This window comes from Salminus brasiliensis, chromosome 6, assembly GCF_030463535.1.
Source record: "Salminus brasiliensis chromosome 6, fSalBra1.hap2, whole genome shotgun sequence".
Classification (NCBI taxonomy): domain Eukaryota; kingdom Metazoa; phylum Chordata; class Actinopteri; order Characiformes; family Bryconidae; genus Salminus; species Salminus brasiliensis.
In genome coordinates, this window is record NC_132883.1 from 20,702,909 (window position 1) to 20,716,856 (window position 13,948).

A 13,948-nucleotide genomic window follows, 5' to 3' on the forward strand; every position below is an offset into this window, starting at 1 on the left:
AAGATGTCAGGAGATTTAAGTTCATCCCCTGGAGTTCAGTTAAATCCATCATCTTGAGACCTTGACTACTCTGAGGGAGTTTAATGAGATATGAATGAGACTTAATCTAAAATACTGTTTCTAAAAGGGTTTAATGGCCTGGCTAGCAGTGTGTAATTGTCTGTTTTTCTATTGCAGGCCCACTCTGCCTACAGAAGAGTCCATGTCCACTCCTTACCATACACTGAGCTGGCTAGGGGGTTCTGCTCTCCACTCTCACAAGTCCAGCCACAGCTGCAGACTAGGCCTGGATCAGGGCCTTAACCCACAGGTACTCACCCATTTGTCTTACACTCTATACTTCCCTCTCCCTGGAAAATACTCACTGGTCTGTTTATTAGATTTATCAGATTTTCAGTATCTCAGTATCAGTGTAGGCATGGTCCCTGTGGTGCAGACTGTATGTGTGCATTGCTGAGATGTTTTGGTGTGTGCTTACAGGCCCCAGACTGGAATGAAGAACTGCAAGCGGCAAGAGACCTCCCACAATCCACTTTAGAGGAGAGACTCCAAAGAGACAAAGCCTTACTACAGGTATGCATCCTTTGAATACCAGCATATGCACAATCATTCACTCTAAGTGAGTTCATATTTACATAAAACTCAACCTGCTTGTTCAAGATTCAGTGTTGTTCAGTTGTTGATGTGGGGATCTTTAATCAAGTCACTTCAGAAGTTCAGAAAGGGTGGAAAGGCACATGTCAATCACAGTATATGAAAATATTATTAGATTATTTTACTTTGTTCATATTGTGTTGTTTATTCTTATTTTTGTTTCTACAGGTAAATAGTGCCTTTGTATGGGCTGCAGCCCAGGGTGCTGAAAAAGTCATTGATGGCTTTGTTGATCCAATCAACAACTGCACTGAAGACCCAGCCTTTCTGTGGGGTGGCTTATTTATGAGTATGGGTGGGCCAGGGCAGGAGTGGTTGGGTGGTGAGCGGGGTCGCAGGGCAGCACAGAGACTTGAAATGAAAGCTATTCAAGTGTACAGTGATCTAGAGGGAGACTTGCAGGCCCTCCACACTCTGCCTACTGCCCTGGCTGACTACAGAGGTCTTCGGGTTTCAGTTCAGGGCCTTGCCCCTGGCCTGCAGGGTCCTGACCAGCCTGGTGTCTCCAGGGGCCTCCTGTATGGCCTCAATGCCGGGCCTCTGGAGAACCCGGCACGAAGAAAACTCCTAGAGCTTTTGGCCCAGTCAGCGAAGGCCCTCGCTCTTCAGAGGCATTCTGTCCTTGGGCCCAATGGCTACCAGCTGCCCCTCTTCACCTCCACAGATGCTCAGGGGCTGCTGGGGGCAGACGGTCGCTATTACGTACTGGATGTGTTCCGTACAATGCCCGCTGATGCTAACTTCCACATAGTAGAGAAGGAGACTGAGGAGGATGGCCCTAGACAATTCCCCCACGGTCTCTGTCGTCTACGGCCAGAGCTAGTCAAGGCTTTCATCCAATACAAGTGAGTACTGATCTATGTATGTGTATCTGTGAAAGGCCTAAAATAGAATTCATTTATTTATTTTTTGAAAGTTTTGATTGATTTGGAAGGCCGTTTTTTCCTCCCCCTCACTTTGTCCAATTCCTTTGCTTCAGGCACTCTGAGTTCACAAAGCGTGTGAGAGAACGGATGGAAGAGAATGGAGGAGTGGAGGAGTGTGTAAAACCTGGTAAGGAAGTAGTATACTAATATTGTCTTATGCACATAGACTATTTACAGGGTCCTTGTTCAGAATATTCACAGCAGAGGGCACTAATTATTATTATTATTAGAATTGTTATTTTTGTACCCATTCTTATAAGGTAATGGGACCTTAAGTCTCTTGCCTGATGGCAGCAGCCGGAATGATGGATGAAGGGGGTGGGTAGGGTCATTGTAGACCTGAATTGTCTTTTTAGTTTACAGAAGTTCTGTAATGACCGTTGTTTGTCTCTAGTGATCCCGCTGGCTTGGTTAACCACATAGGCCAGCTTGTTGCTATGCTTAACTAAGAAGTTCCCATACCAAGACACAATATTAGACTTGAGAACACTCTCAATAAATGACCCATGAATAAATCCATGATCAAAGTGTTTTTGCTGCTGTTTTTTTTTTACCTATTGAGGTAAAGCCGCTCACGCTCCTTAACAATCTACATTTTTTTGTTTTTGTGGCTTTAGGTGAACAAGTAATGTACTGACTAAACATTGTGTTTAACAACAGGTGATCCCCGAGGCACCGAAGCAGTGAGAGGGGCTTGTAAAGATGTTGGCTCCGTCAGTGACCTCATCTTTGAGATGCGTTTCAACCCCAACATCTTCTCTCCAGGCAAGGCCTTCCCATATAGATATAACAGCACTCAAACACCACAAAACATTCTATTTACCAATAAAGTTAATATCAAGACCACAGCCACTAATGTTGTACTGCATAAACCTCCCCCTGGTCTGTGTAGGTGTGCAGTTTCCCAGTTCAGACAGTGCTGCTGTGTCTTTACAAGAAAGATTACTGAAAGAGGCTGCCACATTCATCATCAATGATCAGATACCAGCATTTGTGAGTGTTCTCCTTCATAGTGTACTTTGATGCTGGGTACTTGTTGATGTGGCGTTCTGACGCTTGCATGTTGTACAGATCTGTTCATTGTCGAACATTAACAGCGCTGTGTTGGCTGTTTGGTAGGTGAATGACTGCCTGCAAGGCTCTGAGATGCCCATAGATGGAGCTTCTCTACGGCATGCCCTCCATCAAAAAGGCATAAATCTCCGCTATTTGGGTCATCTGGTGTCCACCATCAGCCAGTCAGAGCACAAGGACCGGCTGAGACACATCACGGTAAAAAAACAAAAACTAAATTGAACACTGAATTCTTTAAGGTGGTTAAAATCGGCTGCAGTGCTATCTTCAGATTTATGTATTGATGTCTCAGATGTTCTAATACTTGTTTCTTGTTCCTTTATGCTAGAGACTGGCATATGGAGAGATTGTTGTGCGATGTGCTCGAAGAATCTTCAATGGCTACATTCAAGTAATGCATTGCTCTTCATTAACAGACAACACTTTTTTTTCTTTGTGTGTGGTTTATTTTCCAAATACGAATGCCTTCTATTTTTAAGGGAGTGGAGCAAGCCAGCCTATCAGCAGCTGCAAGTCACTTTCTTTGCTGCTTACTGGTACCGCACTTCAGCTCTGCCTCAAATGGGGAGGAATCTAAGAAGCGTTCCAGAAGGCGTGGCCATAAAGGTGGAGGGACTGCGGACAGTACAGCATGGAGCATGCTAAGTGGGAATGAACTGTGGAGTCTCATTTGCCAGGATGCTCAAGAGACCTATGGCCTTAAACAAGGACTTGGGTAAGTGAGATGCCACTTTGTTTTTTTGTATTCCTTCTAATCTGTGCCCAGTACACTTTAGGATGCAATACTACATATACATAAATATGCATAAGTGTATAAATGCTTGTTGCAGGTCAAATGTTGACCATCTGGTCGAGCAATATGGACTTCAGAAGCTGGCCTTGTTACGGGAGATGTGCCTCAAGACTGGCATACAGGTATGCCACTGTTAAACGGACACAACTAGCCCTGGATACAATTTTATAGTACTTAGCTTTACTAGTAAACTGTTAATATACAGTAACTATAGGAGGTAAACATCAAGTACGGTTCTGGAGAAACTGTATCCATATGGTTGCTAGGAGACAGAACCAACAGATCTAGTTACCATGTTACAATGAATTGAACTGCATATCTTTTAAATATGCCTTTTTTTTATTTTGGATCCCATAGCTTCGGCTAAGAGACTATGCCCTTGATAACCGAAACAAAGCCCCCATCACCCCTGATGACTTGCTCAATCTCCTGCCTGTGGTCAAGCATATCACCATGACAACGACTGATGCTTCACGAGCGTTCCAGGCAGCCAAGAACAGCCTTCAGAAAGGTTTCATTTTCTAACCACAGTGACCCTATAGTCCTTTATGGATGGCCAAGCCTAGTAGAGCTATTTCACTGACTGCGCTCTCCACCTGTAGGGTTGCTGGAGCAGGCATACGACCAGCTGAAAGAGGCAGCCTATCTGTTTGCCCGCGTGTGTGACGATCTTCATCCTGAAGCCTGCAACTGTCTCAGTATGCTGGCTAAAGTGGCCTATCTGCAGGGCCACCCTGCTGAGGTGGGTGTAATTGGCTGTCACTGGTGGTCTTAGTAAGAATTGCTTAAAGTGATTCTCATCAGTCGTTGTCTAACCTTCCACCTTCTATTTCAAGGCTCGCAGTGTGCAGTTGAGGGTAGTGGTCATCAGTGAGAGGGTCCTGGGATTTGACCACTCAACTACCATTCAGCAATATGTAAGTTGCATAATCCAACATAAAATTGTTTGACGCTAATATGTAATAATATTTGATAATACATATACATTAATGAATTTTTTTTAATCAGGTGTTAAATAAATAATAATAAATAAATGGTATATTTTCAAACTGCTTGTGTACGCTCTTTCTAGGCTCTGTTGGCAGTATACATGTTCGCTGGAGGAGAGACTGCTTTGGCATTGCGTTGTCTGTATCGAGCTAAATTGCTCATGCTGATGGTGCATGGCGAAGATCACCCCTATACAGCAGTGCTGGATGTGAGCATGCACACATGATTTATTGAACTGGTCTCAGAAATATCTCCTAATGTACATTTCAGGTTACCCAAGCTATTGTAATTAATGCAATAATTCTCTTCCAGACTTCTCTCGGCTTAGTGCTGCAAGGGGAGCAGTCACTGCAGTATCTACAGAACGCACTGAAACTCAACATCTCTTTCAGAGGGGCTATGGACCTGACAACTGCCCTGAAGTAAGACAAACCTTTAAAAATATGTGGATACTCACTCGTAGTTCACCTAATGAAGAACATGTTGAAAATGACAGAATAAAAAATAAGAATGTAACATCTTTCCGCAGTCACCATCTACTGGCTCAGAGGATGTGTGTAGCAGGAGATTACAGGGGAGGCATGGCTCAAGAGAAGGAGGCCCACAACATCTTTCAGAGCCAGGTGAGATATGCGAGAATTAGTTACACCTGAGTGGATGTGGGTATTTTTTTTTGTATTTATTGGGCAACTAATCATGAAATATGTCTGATACAAAATAACAAACTACCAGATTCAAATTCTGTTAGAAACAACAAAATGGAGATACAAGGTTTGTGTGTGACTGTGACAGCAGCAATATTGTATTTCTAAGTTCCGTACCAGCTTCTCATATCAGTACACACAAGTATTGAACATTACATTCTACAATGTTCTCAGTTTAATGCATGGAAATGTGATGCACTATATGGACAAAAGTATTGGGACACCTGCCAATGGTATTTAAAAACGTTGGCATAACTGTCCCTACTGGCTAGAGAAGACCTTTTACTAGATGTGGAGCATTGCTGTGAAGATTTGATTGTGTACAGCAGCAAGAGTGTTAGTGTGTTCAGGATGCTGGATGTTCTCCACCCCACCTCACCCTAAAAGCACAGAGCACCATCATTCCAGAGAAAACAGTTCCACTGCTCCACAGTGCTGGGGACGTTATACCCCTCTAGTCCCACGCCTGGCCTTAGACAATAGATTCATAAGTATGTGCTCCAGAGTGTCCTATTCTATTGGCATGTCTTTACTACTTGGCTTGTGCTTGTGCACGTTAACAACAGTTGCAACCTAAAGTAGCTGAATGCATTTATATAGCATATGGTGGTTGTTATTTAAAAAAACTACATTTATGATAAAAATGTATTTTTATAATATTGAATGCTCTTTATATTGAAAATACATACTTGTATTTTTACATTCCAGTGTGGCGAGAATCATCCCCAGACCAAATGCAGTTCCGACTTCCTGAAATCTATCACTCAGCAGGCGGTGCGTGTGGAGCGGTCCATACGTCAGGGAGGGCTAGACCTCACTGACTCAAGCACACAGGAGGTAAGCAGCTATCGCCAAAAAAAAAAAAAAAAAAAACAAAAAAAAAAAACACTGAATTCCTGAGGTGTTGCCTTTTAATCACTTGTTTAGGCATAAACTCTCTTTCCCCTCTTTGTTTAGAGCTTAGTTCCCTCTCTGGAGACCACACTGGAGCAGATGGCTCTGGTAAATGGCATCCTGAAGACATCATACAGGTAAGGTGGACACACAAAGGATCAGGTTTAAGGACCTGTTGATTTGGCTGTTACATTGCATAAGTGGGCTGATTGTAAGTTGTCAATATTTAATCACTGTTTCAGCATGAGGATTATGGAATTCAAAGAGAAGCTGAAAGAAAAAAGAGCTGCTGAGGAGGCAGAGAAGGCTAAAGCAGACTCTTCCAATGAGGTTGAGGTTGTTGGGGAAGCCACAATAAGTGAGAAGCAAACTGAAAAAGTGAATGACACAAATGAGAGTCAAGAGGAAGATTCAGACGTTCTGGAAAAGAAAGCCAACCGCTCAACCATGAACGGGCAGGTTGAGCCTCACCTGCAAAATGGAGATGCAGTGAAGGAAAATGATGATGAGGCAGAAGAAGCGACTGCTCAGCTGGAAATCAGCAACAGTATCTCACCTAAGAACCAGGCAGAGTTGAAAGAGCTGCCTGTTGCAGCAAAAGAAAATCCAGAGCCAGCTCTGAAAAATGGAGAAGAGCGCACGGTTGCTGAAGAAGTAACGCCTGTGGAGAAACAGGCTGCAACAGAAGCTCCAGCAAATAATTGAAACGTCTGGAATCTGAGCTTGCAGACATGCATTACACAGATCACTGAAGTTGGGAAACACTACGAGGTTGGACACTTTAAATAACACCCACACAATTCATATATCAAAAAGGCATCTACATACATCACATGACCATCTAACTAAACAAGGTATATAAATTCTGTCTGCAGACCCTAAAAACTGGGCAATAAGAAAGCACAAAAAGCTCCAACAGCACTCTGAGCTTTGTTTCTTCAATTCACTGCACTGTACTGTACTCATTCCTTAAAACAGCTTTTTTTTTGGCATCTTTTACTGCACTAAACCTGTGGTCAAAATACAGAGCGATTTGTGAATAAAGAGCAAAAGCTGTAAAGCATCTTACAGTTCTACAGAATCTTTGTCTTTTTCAAATTCCCCAAATTCCCATTGGGAGAAAGCCTATAAAGGAAAGGCACAGAAGACTTTCTTTTAAAACATTTAATGGCGTATCATAACTAACTACAAAGTTTCAACAGAAACATTCAATATTCCTAATGTCCTTGCATTATGTTCTCAACACACCCTCATCTTAAAGTGTCTGAGCACACTTATTGTCCGTTTGAAGCCTACTTTCCTGTTGGATGATCTCCAGATCCTGGCAGTGCTGGTACTGGGGTTCCGAAGGATCAATCCAAATGGATTCTGGAACTTTATGAAGCTTGTCTGGTGGGAACTGGATGAGTGCGCTGTCGTTAAACACATCCATGAAACGTTGTGAGCAGGGCAGGCTTCTTTCCTCACACACATTTACGATCTTAATACACAACAGCGTTAAGGGCTGCAATGTAAAATGGCAAACGTGAACTTGTTTTAGTCTCTAAACTCGTCCCACAACCAAATCAATTAATAGTGCGATTCCATGATTAAAAATTACTATTGAGACATTCTCCTATTCTGCATACAGTGATTTCTATTCAACATCTGCTGCTCTTCATCTAATAAATCCAGTTCACCTACACTGTTTGTAATCTTTGAGGATCCTTAATCTGCTTAGAAAACCATATTGTAAACCATGTATCATGATATGATAAATAATCGTCATATTGCCCAGCTCTAATAGTGGAATTAAAGAAATGATTATATATTTGATGCAAATTGTTTTTACATGATATTAGCATTTAACTGTTTTTTTAGATCCAAAAATATTTTGCAATATATTGAAATGTATAGACAAAAACCTACCTGTCCCTAAATTTTGGCTGTTAATTATTAATGTTAATTTATACTCTGGATAAAAATAAGCACATTAACAAACTACACAATAACAATAGCAGATCAAATAACGTGAAAAGGTATGAATATTAAATAACAGCTAAATTCAAGAGCTTCGTCTTTAAATGGGAGTACTTCTTCAAAGGTGAGTACCTAGTTTGACGACCCAATAAACGGCACAACTGAGATCCAGCTTAAAAGCATTAAAGCAGCTCTTCACTTTTTTTAGCATGCCTTTGCAGATCTACGAACCTAGACAATCTCTGAGAAATGCAGGTGCTTGACTACAAATATTTCCTCAAAGAAAGAGGGGTAGCTGGTGCATCAAAGGTAGATGATGAGTTTTGATATGTTGCCTTTCTGCATCATTATTGAAGAGAAAAGGCCCAGCTATCGATATTTCTCAAATGAGAAACACTGACATTCCTGATCCAATAAGCCAATAAATAATTTTGCTAAAAAAAAAAAAAAAAAAAGGTTAGCAATATGCTTGCAAGAACAAAAATTCCTGCATGCCCATGTCTGCCTTTAAGATCATTAACTTCAGCTCTGTCCATTATCGACATTCTTGAAATAAACAAGATAATTAGTCAGAACTTTAGATTGGAACCAGGCAAATTACAGCAGTTTGTTGACTTTCAGCTGCCAGATTGTAAAAAAAATAAAATAAATTGGCACTTTAAATGAGCCGTATCTCTTCTTTTACATTCAGTTTCAATTCTGAAACATGTAACTAACATGAACACAGGTGTTGGACAAGCAACCCAGATAAGAAATATCTGAAGGATACGTGTGAGAGAAAGCTGTAATCTCTCTCAAGCTCCCTCTGAAGCATCCTAGAAACACACAAAACAGAGAAGAGCTGTCCTAGAAACAAATACATCTCCTTTATACACTTTAGGCAGGAAGACACATTTGTAACACCAGTACCTTTTCAGTGCTACATAGAACCCGTTTTTTAAAAAGCGATCATGGTCTTGTCACAAAATACATTGAAGAGACTGATTTACACTGTTTTGCTGTCATTTTTGATGATGAAAAAACTGTATCTTCTACAGTATGCTTTCGAAGTCTTATAACATAGTATTGTGTAATTCTAGAGGAAAGGCAAAAGTCATGCAATTCAAAGTTTCTGGCAGTTCACTGCATAAACTGAAGACTAAACTATTAAATTCTGGACTCAATATGAAACGGCACAATTTGGGATTGTGAACGGATAAGTGCAACATACCTCTCCTGAATGCCAAGGAAACTGTTGCCAATAACAATGACTTTTGGCAGGATTCGAGGACTCCAGTTCCTCCACAGCAGATTGTTGTACAGAGCTTTTCCGCAGTGCATTAAGTAAAAGAAGGTGGGGCGACACACTGCTCGTTTCCCTTCCTGACCACAATTTAAAAAAACAACAACTGTAAATAAACACAGTCATTATGGTAATGCAATTAATGTATATAGTGACAATGGGACAGGAGGGGTCATTTTCTATGTATGGCAAAGTTTATACTAATCAAGGCGCCAAAGAATTGGTCACGGGTCACAGGATTGGTCACTGCTATTAACGGTGTATTTGTTCATTTGTTTTTAGAGTGGTTGGGGTTAGGTGTGGTGCACTGGGTAACTACACCACCCTTCTAAAGGTGCACGTATTTGTCACTGTACAGTGTACACTGTACAGCGAAATGTGTCCTCCGCATTTAACCCATCTGGTAGTGAACACACACACATGTGTTAGGGGCAGTGAGTACACACACACCCAGAGCGGTGGGCAGCCAACTCCAGCGCCCGGGGAGCAGAGAGGGTAAAGGGCCTTGCTCAAGGGCCCAACAGTGGCAGCTTGCTGAGCCCGGGAATCGAACCCACAACCCTGTTATCAATATCCCGGTGCTCTAACCGCTGAGCCACCACTGCCCCCTCATGGCAGACTGGGGTTTGATCCCCCTGTTGGACTAGCTGGACAATAAGACAGCTTGGGTAAGAACTTTAACTCTACATTCTCCTACCTGCGGAACATCATTCACCTGGACGAGCTCTATGATAAATACTGTAAATGTAATCCAGCTCATTTCGGTGTTAACAGGCGCCAAAGAGTTGAGCAATGTCAGGGGAACCAATTTGTTTTATATGAGAAGAGAGGAAAAATTGGCTTTCGTCATTATAATTTTATATTTCTACAGTGAAATTCCTCTCTTTGCATATCCAGCTTGAAAAGCTGGGTCAGAGCACAGAGTCAGCCATGCTACAGCTGCCCTGGAGCAGAGAGGGTTAAGGCTGCTTAGCGAACCCACAACCCTGTGATCAAGAACCCAGCGCACCACTGAGCCACCACTGATGCACACCCCTAGTTTAAGGCTCTTCCTATGACAGTTATGTTTGAAAAAGACTTTAAATTTCTTAAAATTACACATAAGACTTCTCCTTAATCACATCATTTACAAGTTGGTTCTTTAGGGAACAAAAAGTGGCCACCAAATCCATTCTACGCCAATAATCTTATAGGCAGCCTTATTTTTTATGAATGTAGATGGGTGACACCCTGTACCTCATTTTCTGTCAGCACAGTGAAGCCCAGCTCTCTTAGAATCTCACATTCTGTCACTGTGAACACCGGGTCATACATGCTGCACTGGCCTGTGGGAATCTGACAGAGAAGAAGAAAGTGCATACCAAAATTTGTATATGTTAATATGGCAACCATGGCAAATGAGAGTAGGTGTGTTCACCTGCAAAGCCTCAAACAGCAGTAGCAACATGGCGAGCTGATATCTGGCAGACACACAGGAGGAGAAGTTGCCCAGGCCATAGCACACACAGTCTAGCAGGCATTCACCCTCTCTGACAGTCTTCTCTACCCTGCCATCACAGCCAAATCCCGCAAGACAGCCAGACAGGAGATCTGCAAGACAAAAAGTAAGTTTGACCACCAGTGTGAGCCACGAATTAAACATTTGTTCAGAATTTAGCATGTGAAATTCAGTCACCTCTCCATTTCAGCCAGAAATCTTCACCTCTCAGCTCATTCCTGCAGGGAGAGGAGGGTACAGTTAATAGGTACAAAGGATCTAAATCTAGGACTGATCTGATAAGAGAATTGTGGGCAGAACCCTTTATATACAATCTTTATGTACACTAACCAAGCAATTTATGATGGACACTTGTACAGCTTATTATTCATGCAGTTATTTAAATCAGTCAACTGTGTGGCAGCACTGCAATTAATTAATGGTCAACAGCTTTAGATAAAATTTACCATTAGAACAGTTAAAAAATGCGATCCCAGTGATTTTAAGCAGGACATGGCTGTTGGTGCCTGGCTGTTGGATTATAAAACTGCTAATCTTCCCTTTAGAGTACTCATTAGATGGTTTCTTGAATACTTAGCATGGCTTAAAGAAGAAAAACATCTAGTAAGTGTCAGTTCTGCAGACGCAAATGCTGGTCTGATGAATCTTAATTTCCGCTAAAGCACACAGATGGTAGGATCAGAATTTGGTGCCAACATTGTGAATTAATGGAATCAACCTGCCTTGTGTCAACAGTCCAGACTGGTGGAGGTGGGGTCATGGCACACTTTGGGCCCATTAATATCATTAATTCCTTGCTTGCTTGAACGCCACAGCCTATCTACTACCTACTGTTGCTGACCATGTGCATCCCATCATGACCACAATTTATCTTTCAGCATGATAATGAACCATGTCAGACAGCAAAAGTAGTCTCAAACTGATTTCTGACAGTGTTTTTCAGGGTTCTTCCCAGCCTGAATCCAACAGAACACCTTTAGGATGAGGTTGAACCGGAGACTGCAGCATGAAAGAGCTCCTGAAAAATCTGCAGGATCATACCTGTGCAACACAACCACATCACCATGAAGCAGCATCTCAAAAGAATGCTTCCAACATCTCATCTCTAATGAACTGCTTGGTGACTGAATATGCAGTATTTGTTATTGCTGAAATCATTTATAAAATGCAGAAATTGGAACTTAATCCAAATGCAATTAAATTCATTATATAACTATATTACACATTTTAGTGAATCAGTCACCTACACACTCTGATCTTATGGAGCACAATAAATAAAACTTTGAACTTTGAATTTGAACTATCGGTCAAGTTTAAACATCTGTCTAATGTCAATCATTTTTAAACATCTGCCTGCTGATTCTGATAATATCATCATGCAGCTCTGTTCTAAACTGTAAGGGCGCATCTTAGACTTCCAGATCATTCAATCTTGTGGAATTATGGAGCATTACACACTTCTGTTATGCATATAATTGTATAGGTAAAATACACAGCAATCAAAAATTTGATTACAGAGACAAGGAAGGATCAGTCCCAGGTAGAAAAATAAGATAGAGAAACAAAGTGTTGCATTGATTTAATAATCCATTCCCTCAATTTATTAATCAATAATAATAATAATAATAATAATAATAATTCAACTAAGAGAACGATTTATTACTTTTTACCTTACATTGTCTCATTGTCAAATTGTTATTGGTCTACCTTGATACTTTAGGATCTTTGAAATAAATAGGTAGCTAAGTCGAGGCAGTGAAGCCTCTACAGTAAAAAAAAAAAAAAACTTTAACCTTCACTTTGGGCTTAAATAATAAAATTAATAAAATATTGGGTGAAAATCTGTAAGTAATGCCGACCGTTACCCTCACTGTAACATTAACTGTATACCAGGACCCTTACACTGCTTCTGTTAGTCTGCGTGTGTCCCGCTGTCTGTCTGCAGGTTCAGGAGCTGCGGTCGGTTTTTGGGACCGGTCAGGTTTTCCTCTCCGCGCAGCTCCTTTACCGCGCCGCACACACTGCCACTCGCCACTGCTCGCCATCGCTAATTCACAAGCCAGGGAAGCCGTGAGACGAACCGAGAAGAAACACAACGACCCATCGCTCACCGACGCCAAAATTACAACTTCAACCAACTGATCCCTTTTCCGTTCCCTCCATGCTGTCTGCTGCAGTGTTGTGGTGTTACATGTTAATAGCTCCGCCTTGTTCCTGAGATTCAGTTCCTAAGAAGCCAGTCTTCAAACTGCGTTTCGCTAAATAACACCAACATTTCGTTTTCTTTCTCGACTATTTTTTTTTATGTATTTTTTTATTATCTGAATCATTTGAAAGCAGTAACCCTGTTTATCCTTAATCGTTTTATTCGTACATTCGTACAGTAATAATGTTGGTACTTTTATATTTTGTAATGAACTATGAAAGTATAGTTGACCGAATCAAGTCTTTCGAGACCATTAATTCACGAGTAATGCCAACTTTTTTTTAACCTCGTCCTCTCAATAAACAGATAGCTAGCTGCATGACACCCACAAGTTCCCTTGATATAGCGATGCCCTTATTGTCCCTAAACACCGGGCACGGGGTGTGGGTGAAGGGAACCACAGGGGAAATGCAGAGGGTATAGGGGGTATACAGCTACAGTGTAACTTACAACAGTCATCTAAAGCTCTTTTGCTTGCATGTGTTGTTAAACGGTCAGAACAGCTCTTCAACATGCAGTGACGGTTGTTACAACTTCTCCTCGCTTCCCCCTGAAGTGTAAATAATTTAGCTAGCATACATTCAGCTGATCGTTTTCACTCCCTGTGGTTTGGAACCACCCTTAAGATGTCTGAACCCCCCTGTGTAGTCCCACTGCAGAGGGCCCAGAAGCAACATGCCCCATCTGCCCTATTATCCTGTCTGCACTGCAAATCTAATCATTTTCTTCTCAATATAATACATTCTGGTATTGCATGTTATGATTTTTGAGGTCGAGCCGGTTGAAAATCAGAGGCGATTTAGCGTCATTTAGCGACAGATGGTGACGTCACGCGCGCTCGCGAGCATCTTGTTGAAGCTTCAGTTTAGCCGCTTGCTAACGGAGTTCGGTGGCTAGCGCTAGTTTGCTAGCTAGCTAACTTACTTACAGGTCTGCTGGAGCAGCGAAAGCGTATTTGATTGATTTAT

The 13,948-nt window shown here is 41.6% G+C and overlaps 2 protein-coding genes across 2 annotated transcripts in view; one reads left to right on the forward strand and one right to left on the reverse strand.

Annotated features, from left to right (window-relative positions):
* LOC140557491 (clustered mitochondria protein homolog) overlaps window positions 1-7,100 on the forward strand; it is a 13,224-nt gene extending 6,124 nt beyond the window's left edge. The window contains exons 8-26 of the mRNA XM_072681958.1: window positions 178-310; window positions 481-573; window positions 823-1,499; window positions 1,634-1,707; window positions 2,241-2,345; window positions 2,473-2,573; window positions 2,700-2,852; window positions 2,983-3,045; window positions 3,134-3,369; window positions 3,485-3,569; window positions 3,805-3,958; window positions 4,050-4,189; window positions 4,284-4,364; window positions 4,520-4,645; window positions 4,750-4,859; window positions 4,967-5,060; window positions 5,850-5,978; window positions 6,099-6,172; window positions 6,278-7,100. Of these exons, the coding sequence (XP_072538059.1) occupies window positions 178-310; window positions 481-573; window positions 823-1,499; window positions 1,634-1,707; window positions 2,241-2,345; window positions 2,473-2,573; window positions 2,700-2,852; window positions 2,983-3,045; window positions 3,134-3,369; window positions 3,485-3,569; window positions 3,805-3,958; window positions 4,050-4,189; window positions 4,284-4,364; window positions 4,520-4,645; window positions 4,750-4,859; window positions 4,967-5,060; window positions 5,850-5,978; window positions 6,099-6,172; window positions 6,278-6,740 (3,091 nt within the window). The 3' untranslated portion in view covers window positions 6,741-7,100. The remainder of the gene's footprint in view (window positions 1-177; window positions 311-480; window positions 574-822; window positions 1,500-1,633; window positions 1,708-2,240; window positions 2,346-2,472; window positions 2,574-2,699; window positions 2,853-2,982; window positions 3,046-3,133; window positions 3,370-3,484; window positions 3,570-3,804; window positions 3,959-4,049; window positions 4,190-4,283; window positions 4,365-4,519; window positions 4,646-4,749; window positions 4,860-4,966; window positions 5,061-5,849; window positions 5,979-6,098; window positions 6,173-6,277) is intronic.
* Window positions 7,101-7,184: 84 nt separating this feature from the next.
* srrd (SRR1 domain containing) lies at window positions 7,185-12,953 on the reverse strand. Its single transcript, XM_072681960.1, has 7 exons — window positions 12,677-12,953; window positions 10,952-10,992; window positions 10,694-10,866; window positions 10,513-10,611; window positions 9,205-9,356; window positions 8,764-8,809; window positions 7,185-7,515 (listed from the first exon to the last, which is right to left on the reverse strand). The coding sequence occupies exons 1-7, from the start codon at window positions 12,817-12,819 to the stop codon at window positions 7,291-7,293; spliced, it is 879 nt and encodes a 292-aa protein (XP_072538061.1). The 5' UTR covers window positions 12,820-12,953; the 3' UTR covers window positions 7,185-7,290.
* Between the last annotated feature and the right edge of the window lie 995 nt (window positions 12,954-13,948).

Bases quoted from the DNA above. Each gene is read 5' to 3' on its own strand.
- srrd (XM_072681960.1), bottom strand. From the start codon at position 12,819: ATGGCGAGCAGTGGCGAGTGGCAGTGTGTGCGGCGCGGTAAAGGAGCT. The intron at 9,357-10,512 runs GTACAGGGTGTC...AATTGTGGTCAG, and splicing joins CTGTGCTGACAGAAAATGAG to GAAGGGAAACGAGCAGTGTG. The intron at 7,516-8,763 runs GTATCCTTCAGA...TTGTGTATTAAG, and splicing joins ATTACAGCTTTCTCTCACAC to ATCGTAAATGTGTGTGAGGA.